General features: G+C 33.2%; 1 protein-coding gene across 2 annotated transcripts in view; it reads left to right on the top strand.

Moving 5' to 3' along the window:
* The first annotated feature begins 1,993 nt into the window (after positions 1-1,993).
* LOC148309309 (solute carrier family 41 member 1) overlaps positions 1,994-24,359 on the top strand; it is a 78,305-nt gene continuing 55,939 nt past the window's right edge. The window contains exons 1-2 of one of the 2 annotated variants that reach the window (XM_088260274.1): positions 1,994-2,519; positions 20,912-21,016. In XM_088260274.1, the coding sequence (XP_088116400.1) occupies positions 2,498-2,519; positions 20,912-21,016 (127 nt within the window). In that variant the 5' untranslated portion in view covers positions 1,994-2,497. Of the gene's footprint in view, positions 2,520-20,911; positions 21,017-24,359 lie in introns of those variants that run through there. The other variant, XM_088260276.1, reaches the window with a different exon arrangement.

Genomic DNA, 24,359 nt, shown 5'->3' with positions numbered 1-24,359 from the left:
TTTCAGTCCTATTGTTAAAATTTTCTTTGTAACATCCAGTGGAGATTTCCCTACACGTCAGACTAGCCGAGATTGGAGTTAGCAGGAAAGTATGAAGTAATTAGTATTTCTCATTATCTCTGAGAATGACAATGAGTGCTGGCTGTGTATCAACGCGAATATACATACATGTGTTATTAATCTCCTTACAAATTATATCGCGTGCAAAACGATCCACTTACAGATGTATTGACGTATTCGAAGACAGTATTACAGTGTTTTATATACATATATATATATATATATATATATATATATATATATATATATATATATATATATATATATATATATATATATATATATATATATATATATATATATATATATATATATATATATATATATATATATATATATATATATATATATATATATATATATATGCCAAATACTTGAAAGTGGTCAGGTTAGGAGTCGTAACAATCGGCGGGTATGTATGAGGAGATGCATGAACGTGGAAGAGGCGAAGGTTTGCAAGGACAGAGTGGTGTGGCGCTCTATTCTCTCTGCCTACCCCTGCGGGGAAGCGGCGTGATGCGTGGTTAGTTAGTTAGTTAGTTTTATATATATATATATATATATATATATATATATATATATATATATATATATATATATATATATATATATATACATATATATAATATATATATATATATATATATATATATATATATATATATATATATATATATATATATATATATATATATATATATATATTCTTCTAACTATAATCCGCACCCAACTAGCTTCCTTCACATCCATAGAGCTATGGATGTGAAAGTCAGGACAGAAAAGTATGGCGTTCTATCGTCTCTGCCTACCCCTGCGGCTAAACAGCGGAATGGGAGTATAAGTAGTCTTCTTCTTCTTCTTCGAACCCTTATCCGCACCCAATGGTGCATAGGGCACTGCACTGTATAGAGGCTGTAATATGTTGATCAGATTAAATACACGAAGGAAAGGTGATCAGCCTTCCGCTTTATGTACCAGTTCGGGGTTATATTAAATAAGTATTAGACAGAAGAATCACTAATATTCATTTTGACCCTCTTGGGAATCGAACCCGGGACCTCTTTTAATTTTTAAGTTATCCTAATTATCAAAGAGGTTTTATAAAATGGGAAATAATCTACTGAAATACGTTTGAAGTAGCTTCGTATACGTAGTTAACTTTTATTTATGAAAATTTTTAAGTGCTGAAATTATATAATAAAGCTATATATTGTTATATTCAGTCCATTCTCTGTTCCTGGCATATTTTTTAGAAGTTTCATGTATATTTATGTAAATGTATATGATGAGAAATTAATTTATGAGGCGAACGTGGTTGGTAATAGAAGCAGAGGGAAACTTGGCATGGTCAAATATTTCAAATGCTGGAAAGTGATCAGGTGAGGAGATGTATGAATGTGGAAGAGGCAAAGACTGTTTGAAAAGACAGATTGATGTGGCGTTCCATTATCTCTGCCAACCCTTGAGGGAAGGCAGCGAGGTAGTTAGTTAATTTTAGTAAAAAAAAAATACTGGTGTTTTTTACAATTTTTTTATGGTATATCTTTTTCATATTATTTTTTCATTGAAATGAAATTAATGAAACGAATGAAACAAATGAAATGAGTGAAATTAGTGAAATTAGTGAAATTAGTGAAATTAGTGAAATGAGTGATATGAGTGAAATGAGTGAAATGAGCGAAATGAGCGAAATGAGTGAAATTAGTGAAATTAGTGAAATTAGTGAAATGAGTAAAATGAGTGATTTGAGTGATTTGAATGAAATGAATGAAATGAATATCTTTTTACAAAAAAAAACACGTTTTTAAAATGATGACAAAAATGTCGCGTCGTGTAATACGGGCTCGGGCGTCACGGCGCGCGGGAAGACCTGTCAAACACTTCGAGACCTGATCACTAAGTATATAATTTTCCACTTGACTGTTTTCCAATCAGTTCGCCGCCAATCAGCGCCACCGACGGACGGCCACACTCCGCGTCCCCCGTCCAAATCGAACCTGTCAAATTTCAAATTCGAACCTGGAACTTGGAACTTTCTCCGCGCGTTCCGAAACAGCGCAAAGCGCAACAGAACCCAGTACTTACTTGCCATTTGATGCGCTTAAATAATACACTGTGCGTTAAAACGGAAAAATGTGTAAAAATATATGAAAAAAAAACGCTATTAGGAGTTTTTTATTGAATCAATAAAAATAAATAATAATAGTATTTATAAATAATTCATCTCAATGATAAAATTTATGATTTGAACTACATTTTTTTACAATATTTGTATATATAAGTGTTAGCTTAAATTAATTTAAATTAATAAATATACAGTTAACATATTTTTGTTCAGTTCAGTTGTTTTTTAAAATAATTTTTTTAATTAGTGATGTTCTCAGTGTGATCAAAAACATATATTTTCTAAAATTATTGTATATATTCCGTTCTCAATATGAGGTTCAACATATTTTCGAGTAAGTATTTTTATTTATTTATTTATGTTAACTTCATGTACAGAAAAATATATATTTACATTGGCAGGCTTATTGCTGAGAAGCAATGTCTTCCAACCAACCAAAAACAGACTGGTGATATTGGTCAAAACGTTTGAAACCATATATTGCTGTTTGCAATCAGAGGGTGGATAGTGCTTGAACGTAAAGTATAAATGATAAAGAAAAATGTCATATATTACAAGTTTTAGCTGTATTAATGAAGCAAGTACTTTATATTAAGTATTTATGACAAATTGATGATAGTAAGGAAGGTAAAGGAAAAAGGGAGTTTAGGGAAGGAGGTAGAAGAAAAACTAAGGAATGAGTATATTATTTCGAGAAATAAAAATACTTTGTGTTTTGATCCACTCACATTTTTATTAACCAACTAGATCGGCAACAACCTGTTGCCCTCTTCAGGGTTTAATTTATGACTGAAGAGGGCAACAGGTTGTTGCCGAAACTAGTTGGTTAATAAAAATGTGAGTGGATCAGAACACAAAGTATTTTTATTTCTCGAAATGATATATCAATATGATCCACAAAGTTAATGCTTTCAATATTCAAAACATAAGGAATGAGTGTTTAAGTCACTTAAAAATTAAATCAAGTATTTTGTATTTTTACAGATGTACACAGTCGATTCTGAAGTTTAATTGGGTTTATTTGATGAATTTTCTTTGGTGACTTTAGATTACGGCGTTATTTTGAACAAAAAAAAACGAAAACATGTTGACACTTATCATGAATTGAATTTTATGTTGCAATAAAATAATATGTAATATATCGCTCACTTCTTTCAAGAACGTCATAAATCAAAAATCGTCAATTTTTAGTTGTGCATGTTTTCGGAATGCCCAGAAAATGTACCATATCCCAGCAAAAGGGGCATATTTTTAACTAAATATTTAAAAAAATTCAAATGGAGAAAAAACCTTCAGGTTTTACCAGATCTATTGCACAGTAAAAAGTTCAATAAGTGGCTTGATATTTATTTTTAATACATTATGTTATAATTTTAAACTTTAAAAACGTTCTCCTGAAAAATCAAGTTTTTTGATTTATGACGTTCTTGAAAGGACTGAACGATATATTATAGAATATGAATGATAACAATAGAATAGAAAATATTACAATACTTTAAAAATGCCTAATATGCGTGAATACGTTAAAAAATATGCAAAGACTGTATTACATCCTCCTTCTTCTTCTTCTTCTTCATGAGCCCTCTGATCTCCACTGCTGGATATAGGCCTCTTCCCCTTCTTTCCATTTCCTCCGGTCGGTTGCTGCTTGCAGCCAGATTCTACCCCCCACAGCGACTATGTCGTCAGACCATCTCTTTTGGGGTCTTCCGACACCTTTTTTGTTCTCCCAAGGTCTCCATCGTAGAATTCTTAGGGTCCATCTTGTGGGGTCCTGTCTTGCAATATGTCCTGCCCATTGCCATTTGAGTTTTGCCATGCGAGCCATGATATCCTCTACTTTGGTTCTTTTCCTGGTATCTACTTTTTTGTTTTATCCCTCAGGCTAAAACCAAGCATGGAACGCTGTGTGCACTAGAGCTTCTCTGCATTACATCCTTAATAAAGTAAAGTAAATAAATATTGAGTGCAAAAGCCCTAGTCTAAGTCTCTCAAGAGCTTAGTATTTTTTTTGGAGAGGCACAGAGGAACTTGTCATGCATTTTTATAAGTAAATATGCGTTGCTAACGAAATATTTTATTGATTCTTTATAACTTACGAATTTAATTCGTTCCGTGATATTTTTCGTAACTCGAGACAATTTTTCCAGTAAGAATCAATGTAAAATAGATTTAACATTTTTGGTCCTCTAGATTCTGATTCTAGATTTTCTTATAAAAGGTAGTTTTCTGTACTCTAGAAAACTACCCTTTTAAAAAAAAAATCCTTTCAAAAAGTTGTTGATAGATGACTGTTACATTTGTATTTGTTGATAGAAGTTAAAGAATTGGTTAAAAAAAACTGCATTATCTTAAAAAAAGCCTTTTTTATTTTATGAATTAAATATTAAAATGAAACACTTATTTTTTGAGTCTACTATGTTGTATTTTATTGTAATAAACACATAAAAAATAATTTTGTGACAATTGTTTTGCATAGTTATAGCATAATTCGACATTAACATTCATTTGCAAATACCATAACGAAGGCGAACTAGGCGAAAAATTTTTCATAAATTGATTTTTTATGTGTTTTATAACAAAAAAATACCACTTAATAGACTCAAACAATCAGTGTTTGATTTAAACATTCAATATAAAAAAAACTGTAATAAGATAATGCTGATTTTTTAACTTAACTTGTATTCTTTTAACTTAGATCTCCCCGAGATGTCGGCCTTCTAAAAAGAAAGAAAAAATTTAAAGTAAAAACTGTTTTACTATTCTCATAGAATTACACTTGCTCATTTACCCATTCCTTTATTTTGCCTTTGTTCCATATTTTACTTTGACCTCTTACCTCGGTCGGCAACAAATTAAAAAAGTTTCGAACGATGTATTGAAGTTTTCCACTCCCATATTTATTGCTAATTCTTGGGACTATCAAGCTTTCGTTGTGGGTAAATCGTGTATCATGGTTGTGTACTAGAAAGCATATAAAATATTATTATATAAAAATACCATATATCGCTCACTCCTTTCAACAACGTCATATATCAAAAATCGTAAATTTTCAGTAATTCGGAATGCCCAGAAAATATACTTTATCCCAGCAAAAGCGGCATATTATAACTTAATATTTACCCGCTACAGGGCAAAAAGTTTTTGCATTTTGAAGAAAAGGTATTGTTTAATTATTTTTTCAAATAAACTAAATATTTTTCAAATGGAAAAAAAACATTCAGGTTTTACCTAAAAAGATCTGTTGCATGGTAAAAAGTTCAATAAGTGGCTTGATATTTGTTTTTAATACACTGTATTATATTTTTAAACTTTAAAAACGTTTTCCTGAAAAATCTAGTTTTTTTTTTTATTCAAGACGTTCTTGAAAGGAGTGAGCGATATAACAAAGGCTGCAAATAGGAATATGAATTTTCATCGCTTACTCTTCAACATAGATCTCCCCGACATGTCGGTCGACTTTCTTCCTAGTTTTGTTCGTATCTCGGGGTTCCAATGTATTTATACTGGCATCTCGCGTCGCTGGAGCCTCAGCAGCACTTGTGTCGTATGAATACGTGTGTGTACAGCCTAAATCCGGCGGATATCGACACGTAACCCAGGTAGACATTAATATGTATGAATATTGTGTACACATGCCATTTTTCTTTGTGGAAATCTCGCTCGTGTGTGCAAAATTCTAATTTGTAATTAGTTTGCCGAGTAAATATAGCCGCATAATGTTTGGTAACGCCATTTCCGTCGCGCTTCCTCCTCCAAATCTGGTACCGTCTGATAATCGTTACGTAATCTCTATTGAAAAGTGCTAAATAAGTTTATGGGATGAGTTGGAGAATGGGATGATATCGGGGAGTAAGTGAAAGATGGGTGAAGGTAGACTGAATACAGTGGAAAGCAGTCACTCGGTGAATAAGAGGAAAAACGAGCCATGATATATCGCTCACTCCTTTCAAGAACGTCATAAATAAAAAATCGTCAATTTTCAGTTGTGCGTGTTTTCGGAATGCCCAGAAAATGTACTATATCCCAGAAAAAGAGTCATATTTTTTACTTAATATTTACCCGCTGCAGGGCAGAAAATGTTGTTTTTACATTTTGAAGAAAAGGTATTGTTTAATTATTTTTTTTAATATACTAAATATTTTTCGAATGGAGAAATTACCTTCAGGTTTTACCTAAAAAGATCTGTTGCACAGTTAAAAGTTCAGTAAGTGGCTTGATATTTATTTTTAATACATTGTGTTATATTTTTAAACATTAAAAACGTTCTCCTGAAAAATCAAGTTTTTTGATTTATGACGTTCTTGAAAGGAGTGAGCGATATGTTCGATTGGTGAAATAACTTTTTTAAATTTTTATTGACATTAATTGTGTGCATTTATTTAAAGAACATTAACATACTTAAAATATTTTGTAATATAGTGTAACATTCGCCAATTCTACCCATGATTGGCAACCACACTATTCAAATTCTTGGAACTTCTATATACTCGTATATATGATAATTTTTTTAAACACAGTGCTTGAATCACTAGAATTTTGGAATGGAAAAATGAGAGATGTTCGAATGGTGAAATAAGGTAAGTTAGAATATAACATCCATTGAAAATATGTGAAAAATAAAAATATTGCATTCTAATAAAAAAAACGTAAACTCAATAAAATTTTTAAGAAAACATTTGTTTTTTACCACTCCAGTTTTATTAATTTTATTTTAACGACTAGTTTCGAAAGCCATGCTTCCATCTTCAGGTCGAAATATAAACAGTTTTTATTTATACCTGAAGGTGGAAGCATAGCTTCCGAAACTAGTCGCTAAAGTAAAATACATATAACTCAAGTGGTAAAAAACTAGGGTTTCCTTTCTTTTAAATTTCATCGCGTCTTACAACAAAGTGAATGCCGAAAAAAGCAGTAAACTCATTGTATAAAAAATAAAGATTTTGGAAATTAAAATAAGCAGGAAAACAAAACTTAAATATAATTAAGGTGGGATAATCAATAGCCTGCAACTTAGTTTTCTTTGAACCCGGGTAACATTTTTAATAATTGCATTTTTTGCTTATAACGCCGTTTTTGCATTTGAGAAGTTTTTCTTCGAAATAAATGCATGATTTTGAAAAGAAAAGAGTTATTGAAATGTAAGGAGTTAAAAAAATGAAAATAAAATATTTATTAGCTAAATTCCAATGCAAATCTAAAAAAACTAAAAAGATCTAAATGTAAAAAAAAATACACGATATATCGCTCACTCCTTTCAACAACGTCATATATCAAAAAACGTAATTTTTCAGTTGTGCATGTTTTCGGAATGCCCAGAAAATGTACTATATCCCAGCAAAAGCAGCATATTTTTAACTAAATATTTATCAGCTGCAGGGCAGAAAGTGTTGTTTTGGCATTTTGGAAAAAAAAGTATTGTTTAATTATTTTTTGAAATATACTTAATATTTTTCAAATGGAGAAAAAACCTTCTGGTTCTACCTAAAAAGATCTATTGCACAGTAAAAAGTTCAATAAGTGGCTTGATATTTATTTTGAATACATTTTATTGTATTCTTAAACTTTAAAAACGATCTCCTGAAAAATCAAGATTTTTGATAGGTGACGTTGTTGAAAGAAGTGAGCGATATGTCGAGTTATCGATGAAAAATCTTCAAATTTTATTATTGTCTTATCTTATTGGTTTGGCCATGTGAATCGAATGGGTGATGAAAGAACAGTAAAACAAATTTATGAGGCGAATGTAGTTGAATATGGAAGCAGAGAAAATAGGAAAACTTGGCATTATCAGTTATTTCAAATACTTGAGAGTGGTTTGGTCAGGTGTGGGAATAATTCCCAAGTTTGTATGAAGAGATGTTTGAATGTGGAAAAGGCGAAAATTGTTTGCAAAGACAGATTGGTTTGGTCGTTATATTCTCTCTGCCTACCCCTGCGGGAAAGCAGCGTTATGGTTAGTTAATTTAAGTTGGTTAGTTAGTCTTATCTCAATAACAGTACATACGATATTTCTTATATAGCAGAAGAAGACCGAGAAAAACATGGCACGATCAGGTATGCCAAATACTTGAAAGTGGTCAGGTTAGGAGTCGTAACAATCGGCGGGTATGTATGAGGATATGCATGAACGTGGAAGAGGCGAAGAATGTTCGCAAGGACAGAGTGGTGTGGCGCTCTATTCTCTCTGCCAACCCCTGCGGGGAAGCGGCGTGATGGTTAGTTAGTTTTTTTTTTTACGATATTTCTTCTTTAAAAAGTTCATTGTCTATGTCGAGTATCTAAGAGCGTTTTGTCTATGATTTCTTATAAATATTACGTCAGATTTCATTACATTTTGTCTATGGCTTGTGCGTTGATTGAATAAACATTTTTTCCCACTAAAGGAAGTCTTACGAGTTGGAGACAACGCGACTATAAATAATACGATATGATAATGGCCTTAGCCTTGGAATTGAAGCAAGGTCATTTAAATTTTGTTTTGAAAATCCCAAAAAAAAACTTACGTAACATACCTTTTTATTTTGAAATAAATATCCAGAAATATTGACAGTATAGCTTATAACTTGTAAAGTATAGCTTGTAAAATACCTTCGTTAAAAATCACTCTATATCTTATTACATTTGAATTATAATATAGCCCGATTTCAAAGCAAACAGCTTATTCTTCAAAACTTATTATGTTAGAAACTATCTACTTCAACAAATACATAAAATAAGAATTTAGTACGCGATCAGCCACGCGAAAGGCCAGACGTCTCTCCACGCAATATGTATTTTTTTTTTATTTTTTTATTTTTTTTTTATTATTTTTTTAATCAAAGATACATTGTATGGCAAAATAATCAACATAGTTACATATACATAGTTTTTTTTACGTGCTACCTCACAAAGAGAGCAGATTGCTCGTGTTTACAGATCCCTGTAAGCGAACTCTCGTTCGCTTACAGGGTTTGTACATATAAATAAGAAGTAAAGATAAACTTACAGGGTTTGTACAAAAGTAAAAATAAGAAATAATAAATGGTAATCAAACGGGAGTTTGCCTTATATGTTTTTGTAAATCATTTTTGAAAGATTTTAAATTGATTATATTTTTTATTCTTGCAGGTAGTTTATTAAAATGTTTTATTCCTATAAAAGAATAGTGGTTTTGAGCTGCACTAGTATTATATTTTGGGGTCTTTAAGATATTTTGTGATCTTGTATTTCTAAAATTATGTGTCAATAATGTTTCCCTTTCTTTAAATATTTGTAAAATTGATGCTCTTTTAAAAATCGATTCTACAGTAGGTGCGCTAAATTCTTGGAAATTTTAAAAATATTAAAAAAATATTATCTTTTTTTAAATTCCTCCCCTTTCAATCACTCTTTTTTCAAAACCATATATTTATTTCCAATTTTTATTTTATTATTTGTAATACAAAAACGGCGTTTTAAGCAATGTTTTTATTACTTTAAACGTTACCTGGGTTAAAAGAAAATTAAGTTGCGGCATTTCGATTATCCCGCCTTAATTTATTTGGCAGTCACTTTGTGGTAAAATCTATCCATGTTTTTATTTGAATTTTACTTGGTAAATACCACTATTTCATTAAATCTATTGTGGCTCGTGTTTCGATGCATTCCACATTTATACATCTCCTTTCTTACACTCCAGTCCACTTGATCATGCCAAGTTTCCTCAGTCTTCCTCTGCTCCTATTTTCAACTACATTCGCTTCATGAATTTGTTTTACCGTTCTTTCCTCACTCATTCGTTCCACATGTCCCAAAATGTTATTATTTAAGTATCTTTTTTTGATGCATTGATATTTTTTTACCAAACGGTATATAAGTAGATGGTTTCGGTGGCCTTTCTGCACCAGAAAGTCATAACTTTACAATTGTCTGAGATTTCATACCATTAGTGTAAATCTTTTGGCGAAACGCTCATTATCAGTATTCTTCACGGCTTTATGGAGATTCGACTCCAAATTCGCTTCAAGGTAAAAATCGTTACCTTACATACGTAAAATTGTCACAATTTTACTAAACTAAACGTGCAAATAATTTACACCTACCTAGAAAAAATATTAATTTATCAAAATAATATGAGAATATACTCTAGGCAACTGAAAACTGCTGAAATGCGAATGCTTAGATGGTCAGCTGGAATGTCTATTAGAGACAAAATAACGAGTTCACGCATTCGTGGAAGCCTGCCTGTAACAGGCATCAGTAGTATGGTAATTGAGATGGTATGGGCACATAGGACGCTGAGCACCTGATCATATTGTGAACCAGGCAATCCATAACATGAATTTTCCTCGAAAGACATCTAGAGGAAGATCAAAAAATTCATAGATGCTGCAGCAAGATAACGTGATTCGATGGCATGGCCTATGTGACGTTGTATATGATAGAAGGACCTACAGCGTGAGGACAAAGAGAGCTGACCCCAACAGTCTACAAAGACTTTAAGTTGGGATTGGAACCAGGAAGAATAAATATAAATTCAGCATTATAAAACAAAAGTTAGAATCCTAGAATATGAAAAACTGAAAAAATGACACTCAAAAAACTGATCTAAGGCGAAGATGTTCCGGAAATTCATAAAAGTGGAAAAATCTGGAAAACTAAGGCACTTTTACTGAGGTCATATTTTCATTTTTTGGTGAGTAATAAGCTGGCCTTACACCCCTTAAAAGGAATACGTAGGATTATGGGACATCCTGTATATATATCTCGCTGGGGTTTTAGGTATTCTCAGAAGACTAAAAATGAATATCAGTGATTTTTTAGTCTTAAATTGGTTTTATACCACTCTGTTTGTTCAATAACGGGCAGATTGGCGTACGTCAGACATGTATATAAGCCAGCCAAATGCCAGTTATATAATAATCATTAAAAATCTTGCTGAACACAACGAAAGGCGGCTGCGACTGCTGTCTGTTTTGGACGCAATGGGTATAAAGCACCGTTAAATATGACCATTTTAACTGAATTGTGGTGAAGAATACAGACAATAGGGTGTGTGTTATAAATATTTTTATTGTATGGACTTTACGTTACATGGGTTAAATTTCAGAGGCAATCGCGAATACACGCATATCGCTCACTCCTTTCAAGAAGTCAGTCAACGTAAATCAAAAATCGTCAATTTTCTGTTGTGCATGTTTTCGGGATGCCCAGAAAATGTACTATATCCCAGCAAAAGAGGCATATTTTAAACTTAATATTTACCCGCTACAGGGCAGAAAGTGTTGTTTTTGCATTTTGAAGAAAAGGTATTTAATATTTAAAAATATATATTGAATATTTTTCAAATGGAGAAAAAACCTTCAGGTTTTACCTAAAAAGATCTGTTGCACAGTAAAAAGTTCAAAAAGTGGCTTGATATGTGTTTTTAATACATTGTATTATATTTTTGAACTTTTAAAACGTTCTCCTGAAAAATCAAGTTTTTTTTATTTATGACGTTCTTGAAAGGAGTGAGCGATATGTTATCTTACAAATTCCCTTTTAATTGTGTCCCCGTGAAATATGAAGCACTTATCCGGATGGCATGTAGCGGCAGGAGGTATGTCCGTATTTCTCCTGACCTTGCACTTGATGGAGGTAAATTGGAAGACTTCCTTTATGCCAACTATTGTTGGAATTAAGCGATAGCGCTATTACCCGCATTCTGTCTATTCCGTATTCGCATATCATGAATATGTATGCGAGTACGTGAGAGTTCCGATAAGTTCGTAGAAGCGACATCCATATTGATCCAAGCGTTGAAGCATCAAACGTGACATAGAAGCGACATCTATATGGCATCAAGTGTAGAAGCCTTAAAGCATTAAAAATAGCATATAGGCGACATCTTTAGAGCATCAAGCGTGGAACCTCGAAGCATCAATTATAGCATTGAAGCGACATCTATAGGGTCCGCCATCTAAAGTTTTTTTTTTTAACTAGTGCTTATTTCGTGAATGGTAACACTTAGCTCATGTCTGATTTGACAGATAATTAGTTTTATCCTTCCGCTGAGCGAATATGGTTGTGTATACGCTTGAACAACGCTGGAAAATATTGCGACATTACTTTGAAAATCATGGTAATGTTGCAGAATGTGTGCGAAAATTGCGTACGGTTTTTGGAAGAAGAGAAGCACCGTCAGCTCCGTATGTTCGTTATCTTGTGAAAAAAGTGAAAGAAACTGGCATCCTCATCGATAAACCAAAGCGTGAAAAGCCAAAAACAGTGCGTACACCCGAGAATATCGATGTTGTGGCAGAAAGTGTGCGTGAAGCGCCATCAACATCAATTCACCGTCGTTCTCAACAATTGAACATTTCGGAGACATCATTGAGACGAATTTTGCATAAAGACCTTGGTATGACGCCATACAAAGTCCAATTGGTTCAGGAGTTGAAGCCAACTGACCATCCAATGCGTTTTCGCTTCGCTGAGTGGGCCTGCGATCGACTTACAGAAGATGCCGATTTTGCCAAAAAAATCATCTTTTCGGATGAAGCTCATTTTGATCTTGGCGGGTATGTAAACAAGCAAAATTGTCGTATTTGGGGCACAGAAAACCCGCACGCATACATTGAAAAGCCGGTACACCCAAAACGAGTCACTGTTTGGTGCGGATTTTGGTCCAGAGGCATAATTGGGCCATTTTTCTTTGAAAATGAGCAAGGAGTGGCCGTTACAGTCAATGGCGATCGTTATCGGGCCATGTTGAACGGATTTTTGTTCACAAAAATTGAAGAGGAGGATATTGGCAACATTTGGTTTCAACAGGACGGCGCTACGTGCCACACAGCCGAAGCTACACTCGATAGCACTTATAGCATTTTCAAAAAAAAAAAGTTATTTGGCGGACCCTTTATATAACATCACGAGTAGAAGCGTTGAAGCCCCAATAAAAGCATGTAAGCGACATCTATATAGCATCACGCGTAGAAGCGTTAAAGCATCAAGCATAGGATAGAAGTTGTAAAAGCGTTGAAGCATCAAGTACATCATATAAGCGACATGGATATAGCATCACGCGTAGAAGCGTTAAAGCATCAAGCATAGCATAGAAGTTGTAAAAGCGTTGAAGCATCAAGTACATCATATAAGCGACATGTATATAGCATCACGCGTAGAAGCGTTAAAGCATCAAGCATAGCATAGAAGTTGTAAAAGCGTTGAAGCATCAAGTACATCATATAAGCGACATGTATACAGCATCACGCGTAGAAGCGTTAAAGCATCAAGCATAGCATAGAAGTTGTAAAAGCGTTGAAGCATCAAGTACATCATATAAGCGACATGTATATAGATCACGCTTAGAAGCGTTAAAGCATCAAGCATAGCATAGAAGTTGTAAAAGCGTTGAAGCATCAAGTACATCATATAGGCGACATCTATATAGTATAACGCGTAGAAGCGTTAAACTACTTTAAATAAATTTAAAAACATTTCTCTCGGTCATCATTGGCCGCGCGAATGACAATAAGGACACTTATTCGAGATCTGTATATTGATCGCGGATTCGTACGAGTAAAATTTGCGAGAACCTATGTAATCGCGTTGTATAAGGACGACGCCTAAATCTTCTATACCACACAAATATCGCTTCTAATAATTTTCTGAACCCCCCTCGGCGTAGATATTACGTAGGTACTACACTATCATTCCTTTCAAACTTCCGGACTCTAATCGCACTTAACCTTTCATAGGGCGTACGAATGGTACTTGAAATTTACAAATTAATTTCTTTGTTCTTAAAAACAATAAAAATATTTTTTTAGTGCTCAAATTTTTACGGGTCATGGAGCATTTCGAGAATACCTAAATATGGGTAAATAGCAAATAAAATAAATAAATATCTAAATTACTAAATAGCAAATAATACATGAATGCAGTCGAAATGCGATCTCTCAGAAGAATGTGCGAAAAAACGATGTATGATAGATGTACGAATGGTGAAATAAGGAAGGAATGCAAAGCTGAGATAAGCATTATCGATAAAATTAAGAAAGGTGTGTTGAGATGGTTTGGACATGTGGAGCGAATGAGTGAGGAAAGAACGGTAAAACAAATTTATGAGGCGAATGTTAGCGGGAAAAGAAGCAGAGGAAGACCGATAAAAACATGGCACGATCAGGTATGCCAAATACTTGAAAGCGGTCAGGTTAGGAGTCGTAATAATCGGCGGGTATGTATGAGGAGATGCATGAACGTGGAAGAGGCGAAGAATGTTTGCAAGGACAGAGTGGTGTGGCGCTCTATTCTCTCTGCCTACCCCTGCGGGGAAGCGGCGCGATGGTTAGTTAGTTAGTTAGTTAGTTACATGAATGAGGTTGATCCCTAGAAACAATACAACGGATTCAATATCTGGCATCAATCAAAATTTGTCATAGTTCTTTTATTTGTGGAGGTCCTCACCACGTTACATTTCCAATATAAATGATTTTAAGTAATCAGGAATTCTAGCTTGTATAATTGCTAACGTTTTGGGGCGATTTAATGATTTCATATTGGTTTAACATTGGATCGTTCACGTTTTGTCGCAACGTTAATTGAGATTTCGATTTGCATTAAAAGGATTTTTGTGCAATATTGAAAATTAAGCTTTTTGGTCCGTGAAAATTAAGCTTTTTGGTGTTTTTTGTCCGCCTCCGTAGTGTAATGGTCGGCACGCTCGGCTACCGTTCTGGAGGTCCCGGGTTCGATTCCAAAGGGGGGTAAAATAAATATAAGTGATTTTTTCACTGTCATATTTATTCAATTACCCTGGACTGGTACCTGAAGCGGAGGGCTGATCACCTTTCCTTCATGTGTAAACCATCAAGATGACACTGCGTTTATATGACGCAGTACCCTATGCACCATTTGGGTGCGGATAAGGGTTTTATTATTATTATTTTTATTAAGCTTTTTGGTAAACACCTTCACAATTTAGTTATGGAACTGTCAATATACGAACTAAAAATCTCGATATAAACGTCAAGGGTGAAATAATCAGCAAAGCAAAGGGTCAGCACGCTCGGCTACCGTTCTGGAGGTCTCAGGTTTGATTCCCAAAAGGGGGGAGTCAAATAAATATAAGTGTTTTTTTCACTCTAATATTTATTCAATGTCACCCTGGACTGGTACCTGATGCGGAGGGCTGATCACCTTTCCTTCGTGTGTAAAACCACGTTTATATGATGCAGTGCCCTATGCACCATTGGGTATAGATGAGGGTGTGAAGAAGAAGAAGGTTAAGCGGGGTCGTCCTCTGTAGTTTGTGCTTTCACACATGCCTTCCGCAATTGTAAGAAGCAGGCCTGGGTGCCTTATATTATGGTCTATCAATTTGGATCGCTATTGTGTTACTTTATTAAGTAAGCATCTAGACTCCTCAGCCCTGCTTGATACCTCATTGTTCTCCACATGTTCCGACCGATGAATCCCCAACATGCCCCTGTAGCACCACATTACAAAATCCTCCAGCCGCCCCCGTTCTGCCTGCCCGATAGTCCACGTTTCGCTTCCGTACAACAGTACGCTCCAGACTAGAGTTTCAATTCAGGTCTTTCTATGCTACAGGTTCTTCACTTCAAATTTGCCGTTTTGAAAACCAAATTGGACGCTTTAAAAATGATATTTACCTTAAAAAATTCGAATTGGACGTTATATTGTATTTTACTCAAGTTTACAGACATGAATAAATATTATAGTGAAAAAATCACTTATATTTATTTGACCCCCCCTGGGAATCGAACCCGGGACCTCCAGAACGGTAGCCGAGCGTGCTGACCATTACACTGCGGAGGCAGGCAAAATTATCCTGGACTGGTACCTGAAGCGGAGGGCTGATCACCTTTCCTTCATGTGTAAACGATCAAGATAACACTGCGTTTATATGAAGCAGTGCCCTTTGCACCATTGGGGTGGGGATAAGGTTTTTTTTCAGACATATTACTTTGAATCATGAGTACCTACTTATGATAATATATATATATAAAAAAAATAACTTTTTTCTTAATATACGTACAATTAACGTCCAATTTGATTTTCAATTTGTAAAATTTGATTTTTAGAACGTTTATTTGATGTAAACACCTATACACTCAGACCTCGATTTGCGTCGTTTCGCTTTGCGTTTTTTCGAAGTTGCGTCGTTACTGAATTAAGACTCATTTTCGCTATCTTTGATGTTTATATGATTTCCAATGGAAAATAGCAATTCACTTCGCGTTGTTTCAATTTGCGTCGCGATATTTTGGAACGTATCTACGACGCAAAGTGAGGCCTTAGTGTTTATTCATACTAAAATAGATCTCAGTACATTTTTGTCCAAATTTTTAAAAGTACCTAAACGGCGCTGCATTAAGCGAAATAATAAAAGAAGTCTGCGGTTAGGTTAGGTTAGGTTAGGTACTTAAAGCTAATCGCAGACTTCTTTTATTATTTCGCGTTACCTACCTAAGTAGGTACTTAAAACATAGAATTTCACTCGTTTAACGGCTATTTTATTTTGCAAAGTCGTTTGTTCATTACGCAACCGCGCAGCGCTCCGTTCGCCAGGTTTACAAATAAATTATACAATAAAATCGACCCGCGCAGTGAAAAAAAACTTTCCGTATCAATACTACAGGTTGATCTTGAATTTTGTACTCTATTAATTTCCGTTTTTTTTTGTTTTAATTTACCTTTTGAGTTTTTTTCATTTATTTAATTGAATATACACATTTTATTTTTTGACATCTCATCAAAGATGAATAAGAATATAGGATGTCTGGGCATTTACGGGGCTGACGACCGTTATGGGCTGGTTTAAGTTATCACTTTACACACGTGTAACATTCATCAACTCTATCCATTATTGAACCACACTATTCAAATTCTTGGAAGTTCTATATTTATATGAACCAATTTTGAAACATTGTTCTTGAATCACAAGTACTTCACTAGAGACATCTATTGGTGAGATGAAAAGAAGCTTTTAGTATTAGTATGTGAGGTCCGAATCCTGGATTATAATCACACACATGAGAAACGCCAGAAAATATGTTTTTTTATTTTTTTTATTTAAGATTATAATTTGACCAGATAATTTATTAATATGTAACACATTATAACTCAAAATTATTAACTCTAAATGTTGTTAATAAACATTTTATATGAATTTAAGACTACAACTCCAATGCATGCGAGTGAAGCAAAGACTTGTCAAAAGAAGAATGAAAGTGGACTGAATGCAGTCGGAAGTCGATTTCTCGGACGAATGTACGGCAAAACGGTGTATGATATTCAAATGGTGATAAAAGGAAATAATGCAAGGCATTATCGATAAATTTAACAAAGGTCTGTTGAGATCGTTTGGGCATGTGATTCGAATGAGGGAAAAAAACAGTAAAAGAAATTTAAGAGGCGAATGAAGTTGGAAGAAGAAGCAAAAGAAGACCGAGGAAAACTTGGTACGTATTTCAAATACTTGAAAGTGGTCTGGTCAGGAGACGGAACAATCGATGGGTATGTATGAGGAGTGTATCGCCACTCAAACATCTATCATACATCGTTTTGTCGCACATTCGTTTGAGAGATCGATAGTTATCTTCTATAGTAATGTAAATTTATTAGAGACATAATTTTACCCATTTTTTTTTAGAGTATTTTTTTCATTTATTCAAACCCTTATCCGCACCCCAATGGTGCATAGGGCACTGCATCATATAAACGCAGTGTCATCTTGATCGTTAACACATGAAGGAAAGGTTATCAGCCCTCTGCTTCCAGTATCAGTCCAAAAATATAAGAGTGAAAAAATCACTTATATTTATTTGACCCCCCTGGGAATCGAACTCGGTACTGTAGACGAGCGTGCTGACCAGAACACTACGGAGGTGGACATAACAGCATAAGTGTTGTTTTATAAATAACACCACACAATAAAACAACAACTTTATAGCTTTTTCCCCCATATTTGTTTTATTTGACCATCGATCGGGTTTCGACGTTACCGACATCCCAGACTGGTCAGATTTTCTATATAAGAGTTGTTGTTTTATTTAATAAAACCCAGTTCACCAAGAAATGCCAGTACAAAACTTAAATAAAATATTATGTTAATTAAAAAATATATATTTTTAAAACTTGTTCGCAAACACCCTGTAGTTGAGAAAGAAATCTGTCAAAAGTAAAGTTTTTCAACGCTGATTACGTCCGGAGTGATAATTCCGTTCTGTAGCTGTTTAACGACAAGTTTTAACCACTGCCTACTTTATGTGGGTCTGAATTTACGGTTTTGGTGAAAATGGACCATTTTAACCTTCGTCTAAATAGGCGAGTCCGAATACTCAAGTTCACGTTTATGTATTGTTTGTTGTATGGCAAATTTTCCGAGAAAATTGTGAAAATGACAGAGAAGGGAATAAAGTGCGTGAAAGTTTAAAGTTATAATGTATAAAAATTGTGTTTTATCCTTAATTCTTCTTCTCCTAACCCTTATCCGCACCCAGCGGTGCATAGGGCACTGCATCGTATTGATGCAGTGTTATCTTGATCGTTACTTACATGAAGGCAAGGTGATCAACCCTCCGCTTCAGGTACCAGTCCAGGGTAATATTAAATAAATATTGGAGTGTAAAATCACTTTATAATAATTTTTTCACCTCCCCCTCCTGGGAATCGAACCCGGGACCTGCAACACGGTAGCTAAACACGCTAACCATAACACAACAAAGGCGTTCAAATTAAGTAATTCTTAATTTAGTACAATAAATAAATATTCAGTGTGATTCCCTCTCCAAACACAAGAGCTTAGTCTCTTTTTTGGGAGGCACAGCGTAACTAGAGTAAAATATTATACAAGGAAAAATGTTTAGTTTCAATCAAAGTGTTATGATTTTTGTAACATTTGCTTTTCGATGTTCTCTGTTTATGATTAAAGAAAACACTTTTTTTTTACCACTTGCGTTTTATTATAGACTCCATGTTTCAGAAGTTAAACTTCCATCATTCAGGTCTGTATAATAACTGTATAGTTATTATACAGACCTGAATGATGGAAGTTTAACTTCTGAAACATGGAGTCTATAATAAAACTCAAGTGGTAAAAAACGAAGTGTTTTCTTTAATCATTGTAACATGTCTTACCACAAAGTTAATGCCGAAACAATAAATAAAATTCTCTGTTTATGTTTGAACAGTGATCATTTTTTAGTTTAATTTGATTTAATATAGTTTTTTTAAATTCAATTAACTTTTTACACATTTCTAATTAACAAACTTAAAATTAATAACGCAGTTCTTTCCAATAAAGAGACTAACCTCTGGTGCTTGGACTTATTATTTGGACTTGCACTTATTATTTATTGTTAATGTTTGTAAGTGATATTATTTATTTCATTTTTTTGTATTTATCTTACATATTATACGTGTTTATTTGCTACATCTACACTAAATATTTTGTACTTATCTTTATGTTTCTGTGGTTAACTATAATTGGCTTGTTTAATGTATATCTTTTAATGTTTTGTTTTACATATCGCTCACTCCTTTCAAGAACATCATAGATCAAAAAACTTGATTTTTCAGGAGAACGTTTTTAAAGTTTAAAAATATAATACAATATATTAAAAATAAATATCAAGCCTCTTACTGAACTTTTTACTGTGCAACAGATCTTTCAAGGTAAACCTGAAGGTTTTTTCTCCATTTGAAAAATATTTTGTATATTTAAAAAAATTATTAAACAATACCTTTTCTTAAAAATGCAAAAACAATACTTTCTGCCCTGTAGCGGGTAAATATATAAGTTAAAAATATGCGTCTTTTGCTGGGACATAGTACATTTTCTGGGCATTCCGAAAACATGCACAACTGAAAATTTTCGATTTTTGATTTATGACGTTCTTAAAAGGAGTGAGTGATATGTTGCTGTTGTTAACCCAAATAAATAATAATAAAAAAGATGTATTTTCGTCGTTTTTTCACTGTAAAAACAGTGTTATCCCATTCAATTTTATTACATAAATCTTTATTTGTTCTTGATAAAATGGTAAATGATCTTCATTCATTGCTCTTAAATATTTGGTTTATAAATTACACACATATCAGGAAATCATTTTGAATATCTGTTGATAAATGAAAAAAAGAAACTGATGCCAAAGAATTCACTTTAAAACGGTACAGCGAAATGTGGACCATCGTATATAAAGCGATAATTCGAATAAAAAGGCATTACTCAAACACCAACAAATCCACTCCGGTACCTTCCGTTTTTTTATTATCAGTGATTTTAATGACACAGTAAACTATTTATACCAGGCATGGGCAACCTTTCCTGGGTCTTAAGGAATAAAAAAATGTTGATAACTATATTAGGGGTTAAGCGTGTTTTTCATGATTAAAATTTAACTAACTAAACTAATCATCACGCCGCTTCCCGTATGGTAGGCAGAGAGAATATAACGATATACCACGCTGTCTTTGTACCACATTACATCACAACCTTACATTTGACGATTTCGACATTAAATAAACGTATAAAATGACGTAAAAAGTATTATTTTGGAAGCTACCCTTTAACACTAAAGTGGTACCTACCTTAGATCTCTAAAAGCTCCCGCCACATTCCCAGGTCCGGTATAGAAACTCTTGTTTTCCATTTGGACCCATCCAATAAAAAAAACTTATTTTTCCTTTTTGTGAATCTCATATCGGTATTTAACCCCAGATCTCTGTTTGAAATTATTTTCTTTTTTGTTACAGGAATGGTCGGAAAGTCCAATAAGTGTAAGGAAGTAACGCTAGCGGAAAAACCGTGCCCCCTGCCAGTCGACAGGGTGGGCCACAAAGAAATTTACATCATAAATGGTGAGTTTTACTAATATTTTGCAGTCATGGTATAGATTTTTTATCCAACCTTTCATTACCGTGACTACGTAACTACGTTTAGTGCAACTACGTTATGCAACTACGATTAGTTCTCATTGCTTCTTAAAACCTTAAAATATCTATATTTTCTACCATCTCAACTTACCTACCGTCTTTGTAGACTGCTGGGGTCGGCTCTCCTCGTCCTCAGGTTGTAGGTCCTTCTTACATGGGCAACGTCACCTAGGCCATGCCTTCGAATCAGGTTTTCTTTCTGCGGCATCCGTGAATCCTTTGGTTTTCCTTTAGATTTATTTTGAGGAAGATCCATGGCGATTGCCTGGATCACAATAAGATAGGGTTTTCTGCGTACTATATGTCTAAACCATCTCAATTGCCATTGAGCTGAGAAAATAATGGATAATTACGTTTTATTCTCGATTAATGTAATACACAGTGCCTACCTACCAGGAATAAAAAATAATTAAGTGATTTATATTTAATTATGTGAAAAAAATACATGTACGTGTCTATTTATAAAACTAAACGTGGATTTCCCTCTTGACTCTCACGTACTCCAAAAGTTCCCACTAGATGATTCATTTCTCTAACGAATGCAAATTACGGACAAGACATTCATTGAACTAAGATGTCCGTACGTGCGTAACACGGTTCAAATATCCATTGTAATAAAGCGTGCCGTGTTTTTTAAGTACGCGAATCGCTTTATCCTGTTCGATTCGCATTTTTCAAGACGAGAATGGTATATTTTCGCCATTTATCAGATCCTTTCATTGCCAGAGAGATGCAGCTGTCAAAAGTCCCGCGGATTTTTGTCTATGGCGCGCGCGTGCTAAGAGCGGGGCGTGTTCCGAATTCAAAAGCACATCCTGATCCCAAATGGTATAAAATACATTTAATATGTTTTGGAATCGCCGTTTTCGATCGTGTAGAATGAACGAAGGACAGGCTTGTGACGTGCTTCGAGTGTAATTTAAATTTTAAATGGATTTATATACGATTAATCCGGGGTTTCTTTCAACAGGACGTGTGATACATTCTCGGAATCCCTCTCGTTGTTATAAATATATGATTTGAATTTTAAATAAATTTGATGATCCTGTTTAGTTTGGGACAGTAGGTCGAAAAAAAAAACAACCCATAAAATACTCGTAAAAACATTTTTCAAATAGCAAATTCATATTGCCGATGTTCGCCGCCGTGGTGTAATGGTAAGCATATTTATCTACCATGCATTGTGTACTGTACCCCCTGGGAATAGAGCCCGGGACCTGGAGGTCCAAAGAGAATAAATAGAATTTCGTTTGTGTTTTGTTTTGTTTATTTATATCTAAGTACAGTATATTATTAGATTAAAACCAATATTTTTAGCTTTTCCACTTTATTTTTATTTGACCGGCGACCGGGTTTCGTCGTTACCGACATCATAAGACTGGTCGGAAACCCGGTCGCTGGTCAAATAAAAATAAAGTGGAAAAGCTAAAAAAAAAATTTAATCTAATAATATATTAAAATGCAAATCCATCACGAAGTGTCAGTGGATAATATAAATCTATCTAAATACAGTGTTTTTTATATTTTTTTAACCTATTTTTATAAAACGTTAGCTACTACTACAACTAGTTCGTTATATCGAGGTTTTACTGTAATTACATTTAGCACGGGTTTGCTCACTGATGGAGTGTTGATAAAACACAATGCTGTAACATGGATGTAATTGCTAGCCTAATTGATGTACTTATTGTCATCTAAAACATTTCTAAGGAAATTGTTTCCTGTCGTCCACATACGTTTTGAAACATATATTCAAACATATGGAGGCGAACAATGTTTGCAAGGCAGAGTGGCGTGGCGTTCTTTTCTCTCTTCCTACTTTCCGGGGAAGCGGCGTGATGGTTAGGTAGTTAATATACTTGAAGTGTTGTCCTTTTTTATTTTTAGCGTAGTATTGAATATTATTATGATATGGTTTTTAACCTACCCTACGTGTTAGATTAAAAGATTTTTTTCATATCACCATAGATATCTCTAGTGAAATTCTAGTGATCAAGCAATATGTTTCGAATTTAAACTATTTATAAATATATATATATATATATATATATATATATATATATATATATATATATATATATATATATATATATATATATATATATATATATATATATATATATATATATATATATATATATATATATATATATATATATATATATATATATATATATATATATATATATATATATATATATATATATATATATATATATATATATATATATATATATATATATATATATATATATATATATATATATATATATATATATATATATATATATATATATATATATATATATATATATTTATATATATATATTTATATATATATATTTATATATATATATATATTTATATATATGTATATATATATATATATATATATATATATATATATATATATATATATATATATATATATATATATATATATATATATATACATGTAGTGTGGTTGTCAATCAGGGGTAGAATTGGTGAATGTTACAGGTGTGTAAAGTCATCACTTAAACCAGCCTAAGACGGTCGTAAGCCCCGTAAATGCCCTGACATCCATATTCTTCTTCATATATGTTGAGATGTCAAAAAATAATTAAAGTATATATAAGGAAAGTGTTATATAACCATACCACAAAGTTAACAATCCTGTTATTATACAAAAATATAATAAGTCATATTGAAGTTATCGCTGACAGAACTATACGTAGTTATGGTCAAGGTCCGTTGAGTAATCTTCGGAATTATACCGTTGCGACTTGTAATGATAAACAATTAAAATTTAATATTTATTTTTCCTTTATATCGTAGTGAAAAACGTTTTCAGCACTTTCTGGTGGATGTTTGCGTTATTTTTGCTATTATTTAATTTAAAACATATGTGCACACTGCTAATTACAGTATACAAACATGGCTAATTATTTAAAAATGTACAAAGAAATCCCCAAAATAAATTTAATTCACATTAAAACAAAAAATTACTTTTTTGTTCGGCAAATATAATATTACAAATATAACGGTTCGGCAGTCACTTTATGGTAACATCTATTCATTTTAAATTGAAGTATTTCCTCATAAATTTAGTCTTAGAATTAAAATTTTAACTTAAACTTAAATAACTTACAATTTAAACTTAGCTTCTAATGCAGTATTTGAAAATGATCCGGAATGCATCGAAACACGTGTCACAATGGATTTTAAGAAAAACTGCAGTAGTATTGTTGGGTAATTTATCCAAAATAAAACAAGGTTTTTGTTGGAT

This window comes from Brachycentrus maculatus, unplaced genomic scaffold (assembly GCF_059751285.1).
Source record: "Brachycentrus maculatus isolate JH-2025_06_01 unplaced genomic scaffold, ASM5975128v1 h1tg000131l, whole genome shotgun sequence".
NCBI classification, from domain to species: domain Eukaryota; kingdom Metazoa; phylum Arthropoda; class Insecta; order Trichoptera; family Brachycentridae; genus Brachycentrus; species Brachycentrus maculatus.
This window is presented reverse-complemented; position numbering and strand designations above follow the sequence as displayed.